Consider the following 13140-nt stretch of genomic DNA (forward strand, 5'->3'; position numbering starts at 1 on the left):
TGGAACCAAGGCGTTGACCCCGGTTTGCTTTGAGAAGAGCCAAGGTCTAGAGAAGCTGTTGGGACCTAGCAGGAGCTGGCAACCGCATCCTCTCCCGGAGTACAGGTTCAATCACTTCTTGTTTGCAAAGCTGGGTTCAGCTCTTGTGACAAGGAGCCAGGCACCAAACGGGGGGAAAAAACGCATGGGTTCGGAATACCGCTTTTACAGCCTCATTATTCCTTCAATAACTAACCACCGAGGGTGGGTCTGCTCTTTGCCACGCGCAGCTCTGTTGTATGTTAAGTGCCCCCCTGTGCTTTCATTTCAGGTGTTTGAGTCCCCGGCCCCGGGGGGGAGCTTAGCCCGCTGCCACCATTGCATGAAGTCTGGGTAATTGGCTGCTCACTACGGACAGTGCCGGCCTCTCCCGAGTCGAAGGGAGGGTGAGTCCAAGGAACTTCAGAGCCTTAATAAGAACATCATCGTTTCACAGACGGAGAAGCTGAACCCTGGATCATGTCATGCCGAGACAGCATCAAGACACTCTCCCACTTTGCACGCACCCCAGTTGGGTCACACATGGGACCCCTGACTTCCTTCTTCCTCAGCCTATAAGCCTTGTGTGTCTAACGCACATCAGCTGAGGTCACGGCCAAGCTTTTCCCAGGTCAGACAATTCAGGTCCGAATCTGCCATTTCCCCAACTCCTGTCAAAGGTGTCTTAGATCCTGCTCTATGTAGCTTCTCAGATGTTTCTTTTCTTTCTTTCTTTCTCTTTCTTTCTTTTCTTTCTTTCTTTCTTTCTTTCCTTTTCTTTTCTTTTTTTTAACGTTTATTTATTTTTGAGACAGAGAGAGACAGAGCATGAGCAGGGGAGGGGCAGAGAGAGAGGGAGACACAGAATCCGAAGCAGGCTCCAGGCTCCGAGCTGTCAGCACAGAGCCCGACGCGGGGCTCGAACTCATGAGCCGCGAGATCATGACCTGAGCCGAAGTCGGAAGCTCAACCGACAGAACCACCCAGGCGCCCCATTTCTCAGATGTTTCTTATGTTCAGTGGGGATCCCGCACAGACCTTGCAGCGTCTGGCTCAGTGGGGCCTGAGATTCTGCCTGTCTAACCAGCTCCCTGTGATACCGCTGCTGCTGATGTGAGGACCACACTTTGAGTAGCCGGATGGTTGACCAGCAGAACGGTCTTCCCGGGATGGTTGTGGTTTCAGCGCTGAAAATCCTGTGTGTCCACATCCTGAGAAACCCCGCGATCCTGGGCAAATCAGCGTGGTCCGTCACCGCACATACGAAATCTCAAACCTCCCCAGAGAGGAGAGCAGCCATACCGGGCAAGGATCTTTCATTCAGCGCACACTCAGCGAGCTTCCGGGACAACAGACGACAGGGTGGGGGCAGGGAAGAGGCCAGCTCAGGCCCGTGGGATGATGCTGCTGCCACTCCTAAGGGGGCTCCAGCTCGTGTGGAGAAGTGGCACAAGCAATGATTCGGGGGCCAGGAGAACTGGCTTCTCGTTCTGGCTCTGCTACTAACTGGGGGACATCCCTTAACCTCTCTGATCCCTCTTCTATAAAATGGAAGCTGCCACTACCTGCCTCACCATGCTGTCATGAAGAGCTAATGTATGCAGAAAAGCACTTAGCCTGGAAATAAAATAAAATGTAAAAATATCGCTAAAATCCCACCCCTGTTTTCGGTGTTCATCGGCCAATGAGCGTTTCTTCTGCTCGCCCTGCCTCGGTGACACTGGGCTAGTTAGTGAGGTGCTGGGTAAATCCGCCAAGGCAGAGGAGAAAGGAAGAGAAAGAGGAATTTTAACTCCGTGTGCCCAAGGACGAGCCATTCACTTCCAGAGGGCCAGGGAATGAGTCGGTCAGCATGGCTGGGCTGGCCTTCTCCACTAATGAGGCTAAAAGTTCAGATTACGCCGGAAGGGAAAGCCTCAGGTTTCCCAAATTATTACAGCACATGGAACATGGAAAATAAGTCCCCAACGTGTAAAAGGGCTGACGACTATAGGCTCCCCACCAACCGGGTGGAAAGCAGAGGGTTTTCAGGGTGTCTGGCCACTTCCCACCTATGCACCTGCTCACTGCACAGCCCTGACCATCCCCTTACAAAGAGAGGGTGTAGTCCTGTTCCAGGAACGACCAACGGTGGTTGGCCTCCTGGGGGGTAGGGTTTCCAGGCACGCTGGACAGGCTGCTCTATCTGGAAATCTTTCCACCATCTTCTGTTTTGTGCCTAAGATCACCATTTCCTCCTCGGGGTCTTTCTGATGATGAAGAATCCTCATTAAAGATACTCTAGGAAGGGACACCTGGGTGGCTCAGTCGATGAAGCATCTGACTCCTGATTTTTGGCTCGGGGCATGATTTCGCAGTTCGTGAGTTCCAGCCCCGCATCGGGCTCTGCTGCTGACAGCATCGAGCCAGCCTGGGATTCTCTCTCCCTCTCTCTCTGCCCCTCCCCTGCTCACCCTCTCCCGGACCCCTCTCTCTCAAAATAAATAAACTTAAAAAAAAAAAAAAAAAGATGCTCTAGGAAGAGATCAGCTTTTTATTTTTGTAAGCTTATACTATATATTCATCAACTTTTTCATTCATAAGTTTGTTATTTATTATTTATTTTTAAATGTTTATTTTAAGATAGACAGAGTACCAGTGGGGGAGGGGCAGAGGGAGAGGGAGACACAGAACCCGAAGCAGGCGCCAGGCTCTGAACTGTCAGCACAGAGCCCTACGCGGGGCTCAAGCCCACGAACAGTGAGATCATGACCTGAGCCGAAATCAAGAGCTGGAGGTTTAACCGACTAAGCCACCCAGGCTCCCCACTCTGTTTTCTCTCTCTCTCTCTCTCTCTCTCTCTCTCTCTCTCTCTCTCTCTCTCTGTGCATGTGTCTGTTTCTGTCTCTCCCCGTGTATCTCATCTCTCTCTGTGTGTTTCTGTGTACGCGGTGTCTGTGTCTCTCTCTCATTTGGTGCCAGATCTGACAGCAGGGCATACTGGGCCCAATGAGAGACCAAAGAGCGAGGAGAAGGTCAGGTTAACGTGGCAGGCGTGTGAGGGACTGGATTCCTCAGGGCTGGGGAAGCGGCAGGACTCCGGGAACAGGGAGGGAGAGGCAGTGGAGCGGAGAGGGTGGCTGTGGAGAGGTGGCCCCGTTTCTGCCTCTTCTCCTTTGAGGGGAGAGAGGGTAAGGCGGGAGCCTGTTGCGCTTGGCCGTTGGCCGAAGCAGCCTGGGGGGATGAAACTCCACCAGAGGGAAGCAGATGGAGAGCAGGCCTCGGCTGGACACCCAGACCCTACCTGCCTGGCCCAAGGATGCATTCGGAGTGGGAATTCTAGGTCTGCAGAAATCTGGGACGCTCTGCTCAGCCCCGTTCAGTGGAGAGGGCTGTCACACTCTCTGTTGTTCAGGTCAGTGGAAAAAACAGACATTTTCCTTCTCACCTTGAGGTTTTCCTGTCCTCCCAAATTTAGAAAGGAAATATAACTCAACACATCTTGAATGTGGGTGCTGGGCGTGCTGCAGTCTAATTCTGGTCAGGACGAAAGACAGCCTGGAAAGTGGGTGGACGAAGGGCTGACACTTCCTTCGGAGGCCACATCCTCAGAGGCCAGGCACACCTTGGTCCCTGAGCGGCCTCCCGTCCGGGCGTCACAACACGGAGGTTACCCACCTGTCTCTTTATTCCCGTCTCCCCTGGATCATTGCTGAAGCAGGAGGCAAACCCAGCTCCAGTCCGTACGACAGAACACCTGACCCCTTGTCTCACTTTGCTGACCTATAAAGTGGGATACTGGGGGCGCCTGGGTGGCTCAGTCGGTTAAGAGTCTGTCTCTTGATTTCAGCTCAGGTCATGATCTCATGGCTCATGAGTCCGAGCCCTGTGTCGGGCTCTGTACTGGCGGTGTGGAGCCTCCTTGGGATTCTCTCTTTTTCTCTTTCTCTCTCTCTTTCTGCCCCTCCCTTGCTCACATACTCTCTCTCTCAAACTAAAAACTAAACACGAAAAAATAAGAATAATAAAATGGGGATAATAATATCTGCCTCACAGCTTGTTAGGAGGATCCAAGAAACCACTCGTATGGAAGTCCCTAGCACAATGCCTAGTACGTAGTTGATGCTCAATAAAACACTACCTCACGGCGAATGCAGAAATGAGGCACCCACCCAGTGTCTGCCCGGCGGGGGCAGCCCACGTTGGCACAGGCATTCGGGAGCACGTAGCGGCGAGGACAGAGCCTGGGGAAAGCGGGGCTTCGCGCTGAGCTACTGTCTCAGCAACCTGCACACAGGGTGCCAGGTGGGGTAAGGAAGGGCACCTCTTGCCCAGGGTTACGTGACGCAAACATTACTCTCCCAGGGCGGCTGCACGCAGTTAGCGGGGGGCACAGATGGGGTCTGTGCACCTGTTGGGGTCCTGGAGCAGGGAGACATTCCCCAGAGGACATCTGGGGACTTGTCTGCATGGGGGAGGAGCAGCAGTGGCCGGAGCTCCACAGGCTGGCCCTGCCGGCCCGGTGTCAGCTGACTTCAAGCAGAATATACCCACATCGGCCAAATCCCCATGGGCCGACCCTCCCCCAGCAAGGACAGTCACGGTCATCACCACGGCCATTGGATTCCTTTGTCCCAAGCAGGGCGCTGAGATTCTTTATATGCACGACCTCGGGTAACTGTCTACAAACCTGTGACATCGTCACTAGGTGCGGTGGCCGGGGAGAAAAGTAAGGGCAGGAAGGTGAGGGTCACGTGATGGGGAGGTGGCCGAGCAGGGCTTCAAAGCTGGGGTCTGAGGAGCCCGGGGCCCTGGCTCTTACTGAAGTCGCCGCACTGCTGGTCCTTCCATGCTTCCCCCGCTCTTCCCTTGAAGAGTGATTGGAAATAATTGGAACTGTCACTGGAAGTAATGAGAAGTGACAGAGGCTGGGTTAGAGGCTTACTGCTCCCAGTCTGAACGATCCCGACAAAGCCCAGCCTAAATTTAAACAATGAAGTCACAAGGCAATTTCCCCCCCTCTGAGATCTGATTGCCCCGCCCTCCAACCAGAAAAGTAAGACTATGACGGGAGCCGAGTCTCTGCTCAATACAATGGATTTCTCTTGGAACAAAAAGTCCTTCTTGGCTTGATCCTATGTGCTTTCCATGTGGACAAATACCAATTACAGCCGTGGGTGAACAGACCTCTGCTCTTAATCACGAGATCCAAATTCATCGATGTATTTCTTTCTCTTTTTCTTTCCTTTTTTTTTTTTTTTTTTTCTAACATCCCCCGAAGGATGAGGCAATAGAGGCAGCTAGGGAGCTGGCAGGCTGTGATGAAGGATGAGACCATAATCTTCAATAGGCAAGGACATCAGGAAGTTCAATCCCTCCAGGAAGCACCTGGCCGAATGCCAAGGACACACACCACTTAAGTATCCTTTCTGATGATGATGGGGGGGATCCATCACACCCCCCACCCACCCCCGAGCTGTTTATTTAGCACCAACCTCAGGATGTGTTAGTGCTGTGAAGGATAGAAGGACAGCTGGCCCAGTCCCTGAAGACCTACACGAGAAGAAATACCCTCTTTCCACAAGACAGCTCATAATAAAGTTCCTTTCCTCCTTGGGACTCCTAGAAATCTTGGTACTTTCCTCGACGAGAGCGCTTTCATATATCGGTAATTCCTCGTTTATGCCTATTTCGCCCCCACTGGCCTGAGTTCTTAGGCGGTGGAAACCGTGGCTTTCTCATATCCCGGGGTCTGAGAGCCTACTACGGGACCTGAATCCACGAGGCGCCTCCCTTCTACCTCCCTCGCTGTGTCACTTCAGAAAAACCTCCAAAATCCCCCCACTGGCTGGGGAGCCATTCTGAAGATCGTTGCCCATTTTCTCTTCCCCGCTTCCCCGTGGGCGCAAGGGAGACCGCTTTCTCCCCTGCCTCCTACTGAAACAAAGCAGCTTTCAGTCTTATCACTCCCAGACTCTGGCTGATGCGGGACACACAGGGATCCAACGGACGGCCACTAACAAAATAAAGGTTGTTTGATTTCAGCATTCCTTCCCATTTTGATCTATATGGTGCCAAAGGAAATAAGCTTTTGTTTTTCTGGAATCCAGATACTTAGGAAGTTCAGATAACCAGATTTTTTGTTTGTTTGTTTTTTGGTACAGTCTGCATTCTTTTTTGGAAGGGGAGGCAAAGAAGTCAAAACTGCTGAAAACAGGGATTTAACTAGAAAAGCCACACATAGGGCGAGTCATACCCAATCATACACCTTCACCACCCATAGCCACAGGACCGGGTGCTAAAGACGATAGTTCACGAATCTGACCCCGAAGCAGGGCAAGGTCTCTTGAATACTAACCACCTCGATATTAATTTGAATAACCTTGGATAACTAACTACAAGAGTCTTCTGCTTAATCAGAAGAGCTAGTAATCCATGTGAGACATACACAGGAATGCTAAATCATAAACAATAATCATATTAACCCAACCCACACAAGCCAGATTAACCATTTGAATGGAATAGGGGAAGGGAGTAAGTGATAAATGTCCTAACTGTATTTTCCACCATAGGGTTTGTCCTCTGGCATCCTGTAAATGAAGCCTCTACTTCTTGGTAATATATTCTTGATTCTAGAATATTTCTGTCCCTCCTGGTAAATGAAAAGCAAATGGTCTCTGGAATCTGAAGTGCTGGGTTGCTATTCTGGCTCAACTATTTACTAACAGAGTAGGCTTGAGAAACTTACTTGAATTCTCTAAGCCTCAGTTTATTTATCTGTAAAATGGCGTAATAATGACATTTGCCCTCAAAGAGTGATTTAGGGATGGGGTAAAGTATGTTAATAAACTTTGTAAATTGCTCAACCTTGTACGATTGTTAGACCTGAATTCTACTGTCATGATAATCTTACTCTTATAATCCTCTCTCAGGTACTACAAGTAACCTAATAATATACAATTCATATCTCGAAACCTAACCACAAGTTCAAAACCGTGCAAGGAACCCGTTAAGCCACACACTTAATAGATCACTTTATTATATGTGAATTACACCTTATTTTTAATGCTTAATGCTTGCAAATAGTTTCACACAATAAACCCTCCATGCAGAAGTTTACTCTGGTGTCCACGCTGGGGGCTGTTTTGTAGGCAACTTTGCTTAGGATGAGGTCATGTAGGTGAGTATTTCAGTTACTAACCTTCTGGGGCATAGGATTCTAACCACCCATCCTGACCTTGAATGACCTTCCCTCCCTCGTTAACAGTGCCACAGTGCACTTCCATGGTGAAGTCTCTACTGCTCTCTTCGCATTAGGCAGAATGCCCTTCTGGATTTATAATCATATGCAACCAACTGCCGTGAGTGGACAGTGCGTGAAAAAAATCAGAAACGCATGCCAACACCCATGTGTTCCCAAACTCCAACCGCATTTAGACCAGCCAGCAAATTCTCAGAATTAAAAAAAAAACAACACAGAGAATGTTAATGATGTACAGAAACTTAGAGATAACCTTAGTCTAATGATCTCACATCACAGAAGAAGAAACTGAGGTTCAAAGTGGTAGAATTCACCCAGAATAACCTGGCAGAATTATGAAGGCGCCAGAGCTACTGGTTTTCCAATCTATTCCTTGTAAACACACACACACACACACACACACACACACACACACACACACACACACCCTCTTTGGGACTATGGGTATAATTCTCTTTTTCTGAACACACCAGACATTCTACAAGGCACTGCAGAAGTTTCCAGGATTTCCACTTATGATGGCTAAATTGGAATGTTACGACATCTGCCCTATTTTTCAGGCAATTTCTCAACACAAAAACCAATGCCAATTAATCAGCACGTAGCACATTTCACTGAAGCATCTGAAGCGCAGTTGTGATCTTGGAGCTTAACTACATGAGCTGAAAAGGAAGGAGAGACCTTTTCTATTTCAAGAATGTGTGATAGAACAGATTATGGAATCAGGATTCCAGTCTTGGCCTTTCTATGAAGCTAGCTGTTTGACTTCAGCTGAGTCTTTCTGACCTCTGGTTCCTCCTTCACCATAAGAAAAGGAGTAGGTTTAGATCAAGGATTTACTCGGTCCCGAGGAAGGGCATTAGGACGTCCACGAATCCCTAGAGGTTACAGGCAAAATTCAACGTATATACGCCTTTTTCTAAGAAATGGTTTCATGGGTTTCATCCGATTCTCAGTGGGGTCTGCAATTCCACAATTCTGTGTATATTTTTTTTTCAAGTGGTACTAGTCCCATTTGCATGAATGGACAAGAAAGCACAAAGGCAAAGCTGAGTTAAAACTGGGCTCCTCACAATTGTGTCCTTCCACAGTCAGAGTGACCATCCTCCAATCTTTCACCTCTCTTGACCTTGAATGTTCCAAAAATCCAACTCTCTTAACAAACGGTCCACAGCTTTTAGTCTACGCAAGGTACTGAAAGTGGTACATGGATAAAGGAGACAATGGACCTGCCTGCGTGGAGCTTACGCTCTCACCGGGGCAAAGACAAGCCTCCGGATCACTATCATGCCAAGCAGCCTCACAGACTACTGTGATCCAAAAGAAGGAAAGTGTATCCTGTTGGGGGAAATCATGGAAGGGCATATGGAGGAAGCGGTATTGGGGGTGAGATGTGCGGGGTGAACAAGATTTTGATCTGCTGGGGTAGGGGGAGAATAAGAGGGCATCTCTGGTGGAGGGATTCTCATAGGCCAGAAGAATAGAAACAGAAAGAAGCATGGGGCTTGTGTAGGGCACAGGAAATAATCCAGATTCCCTGTAGAGCTGCCTGGGGTGGGAGGAGAGGGGTTGTGAATGACATTGTGTAAAATCTTCGAATGAGAATGGTGTTGGTACTCAATGTTATAAGCAATGGAGATTTCCAAAGGTTTATGGACGAAGGGAGTAAAATCATAGAATTCTAGGAATTCTGAATTAAAGATCTCTTTACCCCTGTTTTAGGGACAAGAGAGTCAGAACAAGAACCCAGAGAGCTTGCCAGATTCCTAAGTCCAAATTCTTTGCATTATACCAGCTGCCTCACGAGGTCCCTCTGGTAGCAGTGTGTAGGGTGGAGAAGGAAGAGTTCAGGCAGGAGACCAATATGGCAGCCATTACAGGAGTCCAAGTGAGAATTTAAGGTGGAATAAAGAGAACCTGAGCATCAGGGGAGGGAGGCAGTCCCAGCAGGGGCTGGGGCTGGGGGAGCCCATGAAATATCCCTTTTCTCTCCTCCACGAAGCTCAGAGCATTACGTGTTCATTCACATCAGAGGGGTGTGGCGTTTGATTTCACTCACCGGCAGGTCCAGAGTCAACCGGTCCATCCTTGCTCAGCTTATGAACTCTTAGCCCTCCCAACTCCCCTTCAGTGCTGTGCATTCTCTAGAGAAAAGAGGCCAGAAATCACGCCGGCAGTGATCATAAGCAGCCCTGGAACTGTTCCTTTAAGGGACCGGTAGACGATTTTAGGATTCAGGCAACTCTGAGGGTTTTCTTTCTGGCTTTGCTAGAGTGCCAGGCATACCATGGCTCAAAACCACTTAGCAAATGAGGTTCATCCAGCCCACAGGAGTGCTTCCCTGGGGGCTTCTGACCCATGCAGGAATGTCTGGCATAGAGGGGTCCCTTCCAGTGTTTTTCCCTTCAGTGGCCGGTCTCTGGATCACCAGCATCACCTCAGGTCTCTTGCTTTGTCCCCTGCCCAGACCCGTCAGCTCATCAGCTCTGTGACGGGCTCATCTTTCTTGAACTGGGATGTCAGGAGTCTGAGTACGTCTGACCAAGAACATAGGTGTGACAAAAGCTGGATAGCGTGAATGGCAAACATCCAGTTGTGCAGAATGCTAAGTCTATAGTCTACTTTTTCCCTTCTACGTTGGCCTTTCATTTGCGCCAGTTTTATAAAGACAGAACCAACAAGGGAATCATGAGAAGCAGCTTCTAGGAGAAAGAAAGTATCAACCCAACAGATTATTTTCTTGCCAGAGGAACGGCCACACGTAACAGGCGTGCAGTAAAGAGGGGACAGTGAATCAGTGACATCTTTTTGATGCTTGTCTTATCAGTTCCTCTTTCTCATGAACCAAGAGGATGACGATCATCGAGGCCAGCCAGTTGATTTTCAACGGACCACGTGGGACAGTCACTTTTCACTTTCCACCGTAAACTGTGCCCAAACAGTGCTGGTATGGAGCAGGTGTTCAGACAGGCTTAGCTTAGTTTTCTCTCCCTTCCCCAGACCCCTCACTGGCAGATTCGCTCTGACACCTCAGGCTTCATGACGAGGGCTAAACTGGATTTCGCTACAAACAACACCTTCAAGTCCTTCTGTCGCGAAAGAAGGCTGTACTCACTGCGGTTTAGCAAGCCACCTCTTGAGGCAAACAACCTACCTTCAAGCCCCATCTCCGTTCACCACTACAAGCTTACAGCCTCAAGCAAGTTCTCTGACCTCTTTACACCTTGATTTCCATTAAAACGGGGATAATGACAGTGGGTAGCCAATAAGATTGGTGTGAAGGATAAATGAGTTAACAAGGTGGTGCATATCAAGCACGCGGGGTAAGTACTTAAAGAACTCCAGCTGCTTTTCATAAGGGAGCTCTGAAGTTTGAGTCTACTGAACATCTGGTGATTCATAGCTTCGGGCTAGGGGCCAGTAAAGGGGACCAAGGTGCCATCCAGATACACCAGCTGTGCACCGAAGCAGCACTGCAAGACTCGGCCAAGTATCAAGGACAACACAGTGGTTCCCCACCTGCCCTACTTGAGCAATAGTTTAGGCTAATCCACCTTCTTTATTCCTCTAACCTGGGTGATTATTGGCCGGAGGCTGGCCTCCAAAGGCCTGCACGTGGCCTCCTCGGGTTTGTACATTTAAAAACAAAAGAGAGGGGTGCCTGGGTGGCTCAAGTCCATGCAGTGTCTGACTTCGGCTCAGGTCATGATCTCAGTCCGTGAGTTCGAGCCCCGCGTCGGGCTCTGTGCTGACGGCTCAGAGCCCGGAGCCTTCTTTGGATTCTGTGTCTCCCTCTCTCTCTGCCCCTCCCCTGCTCATGCTCTGTCTCTGTCTCAAAAATAAACAAAAACATTTAAAAAAATTTTAAAAACAAAACAGACAGAGAGCTCTAGCCATCTGAGTCAGGGTGGCTATTTTGTGCCTCTTCACTTCGGTTTGGGTTTGGTTTTTCTATTTCTAGACATCAGGCCCTGTCGCCCTCCCGGTGTTTCAGGCTGTCGGAGCTACGTGGGGATTTAGGAACCATCTAATGGGCTTGTTTCGGAGCCAAGGAAACCGAAGCCCTGGGTAGTGAGTAAAGTTGCTCGAGATCACCCAGCTAGTCAGCTCAAAGTCAGGACTCGTTCTGTCGGGAGGTCCGGTGTCCCAGGCCGTGCGCGCTCTACCAAACCCAGCTGGGTTCGGTTTCCTGAGCCCTGGCTAACTTTTCTGTCCTGTCCCCAGGGAGCCCCCACCTTCCCTGGTGCACACCACGACTTTTCTTCAGCTCAGCTCCTGCCTGCCCCTGGCACCTCAGACACTCCTGGTCTTCCTGTCCGCTCTTGCCCACACACATCCTTGATGGGAACTGTCCTGCCCTGTCCTGCAAACCTGACTGCTTCCAGCCCAAGTGCGTCTGCGCCTTAGGGCCTGTGAGGTTTCAGGAGCCCGGCCTGGGTGACATCCAGATGGACACCGGGAAAGCTCTTCTTTGCCCCAGAACCTGTTCCTCTCTGTTCTTCTCTTCCCACTCCATTTTCCTCTGTCTTCCCGACTCTCTGTCGCTCAATCTCCCTCCGTCTTCCTCCTCTGCTTCCTATCCCCCCTTCTCCTCTTTTCTCTCTAGCTCCCAGCCCGGTCCCCTTGTCCCTCTTCTCTCCCTCCGTCCTCACTTTCCCGTTCCTGGTCCCGCCTGCGCTCTGCCCCTTTCCCTCTCCTCCTTTTCGTCCCCGCACCCTCCCCCGTCTCTTCCTCCACTCCCTTCCTCTCACCCTTCCACACATCTGTTTCTAATCTGAGCCCTCGAGGCGCCCGTTTGAAACAAAAAAGCTCCCCCCACCCTCAGGAACCTGGCACAAAAATTCCTGAATAAACCTTCCTCCCTCCTCCGATCCTCCCGCGTCCCCAGATACTCCTGAAACTGACCACCAGCCCTCCCCCCCCAACCCTCCGCATCAGACGGTTCACGCCCAAAGTCCCCCCGGAGACGCGCCCCCCCCGCCCCCCGCCCCCGGCCCCCAGCCCGCTCCCGGGCCCAGATGTGCGAGCCGCTGGCGATGGCCGACCGGGCGGGTCTCCGCGGCCAGATGTGTGCCCCCGCCCCCTAACCCCGCGCGGCGAGCGGGGACCCGGGCGCCCGCGCTCCCCGGGGGCCGCGGGGACGGCCTTGCGGAGCTGGCCCGCGCTCGCGAGCACTCACCTAGGCAGAGGAGGAGGAGGAGGAGGCTCATCCCGACGCCCCGGGCGCGGGCGCTCCCCCGCTCAGCCGCTGCTGGGCTCCGGGCCGGCGGGGCGCAGCCGACGGACCTCGGGCGAGCCGGGCGCGGCGCCTCGGGGTGCGCGCGGGGCGGCCGCAGCCATGTGCCGGCGCGGGAGCCGTCCCCGCGCCCGGTCCCCGCGCCCCCCGCCACCCCCCCGGCGCCGAGGGGCAGCTCGCGCCCGGACGGGAGCGGGGACCAGGGTCGGGGAGGACAGGGCCAGGCGGGAAGACGCTACCGCTCCGCCGAACACTTTTCCCTGTTAGGAAAGAAAAAAGAAGTGAAGAAAGGGGGGGGGGGGGGGAAGAGTGAGCTGGAACCACATGGTCGCCTCCCACCGGCAGCCCCTCCCTCGCCCGCGCCCCCCCCCCTCCGCCCCGCGCCCGCCCTCGCGCAGCCGGGCCCGCCGCCGGGGCCGGGGGGGGGGGGGGGCAGGGGGCCGGGCCGCACCGACCCGCGCGGGGGTCGGCTGAGGCCTGGCCGCGCGTCTCCGGCTCCGTTCTCACTTTGTGCCTCTCTCCACTTCTCCCTGGCATCTCGTTTTCTCGCCCCCACTCACCCTCTGTGCTTCCAACTCTCTCCCTCATCTGCCCTCCCTCCCGCCACCGTCTCTCTCTCTCTCTCTCTTCATTTCTCTCCCATTTA

At 52.0% G+C, this 13140-nt stretch overlaps 1 protein-coding gene across 1 annotated transcript in view; it reads right to left on the reverse strand.

Moving 5' to 3' along the window:
- Positions 1–12754, reverse strand: part of LOC102957423 (CXADR like membrane protein) — a 99677-nt gene extending 86923 nt beyond the window's left edge. The window contains 1 exon segment of the mRNA XM_042958016.1: positions 12438–12754. Coding sequence (XP_042813950.1) covers positions 12438–12468 — 31 coding nt within the window. The 5' untranslated portion in view covers positions 12469–12754.
- Positions 12755–13140: the final 386 nt, after the last annotated feature.

This window comes from Panthera tigris, chromosome D1, assembly GCF_018350195.1.
Source record: "Panthera tigris isolate Pti1 chromosome D1, P.tigris_Pti1_mat1.1, whole genome shotgun sequence".
In the NCBI taxonomy this organism is placed as follows: domain Eukaryota; kingdom Metazoa; phylum Chordata; class Mammalia; order Carnivora; family Felidae; genus Panthera; species Panthera tigris.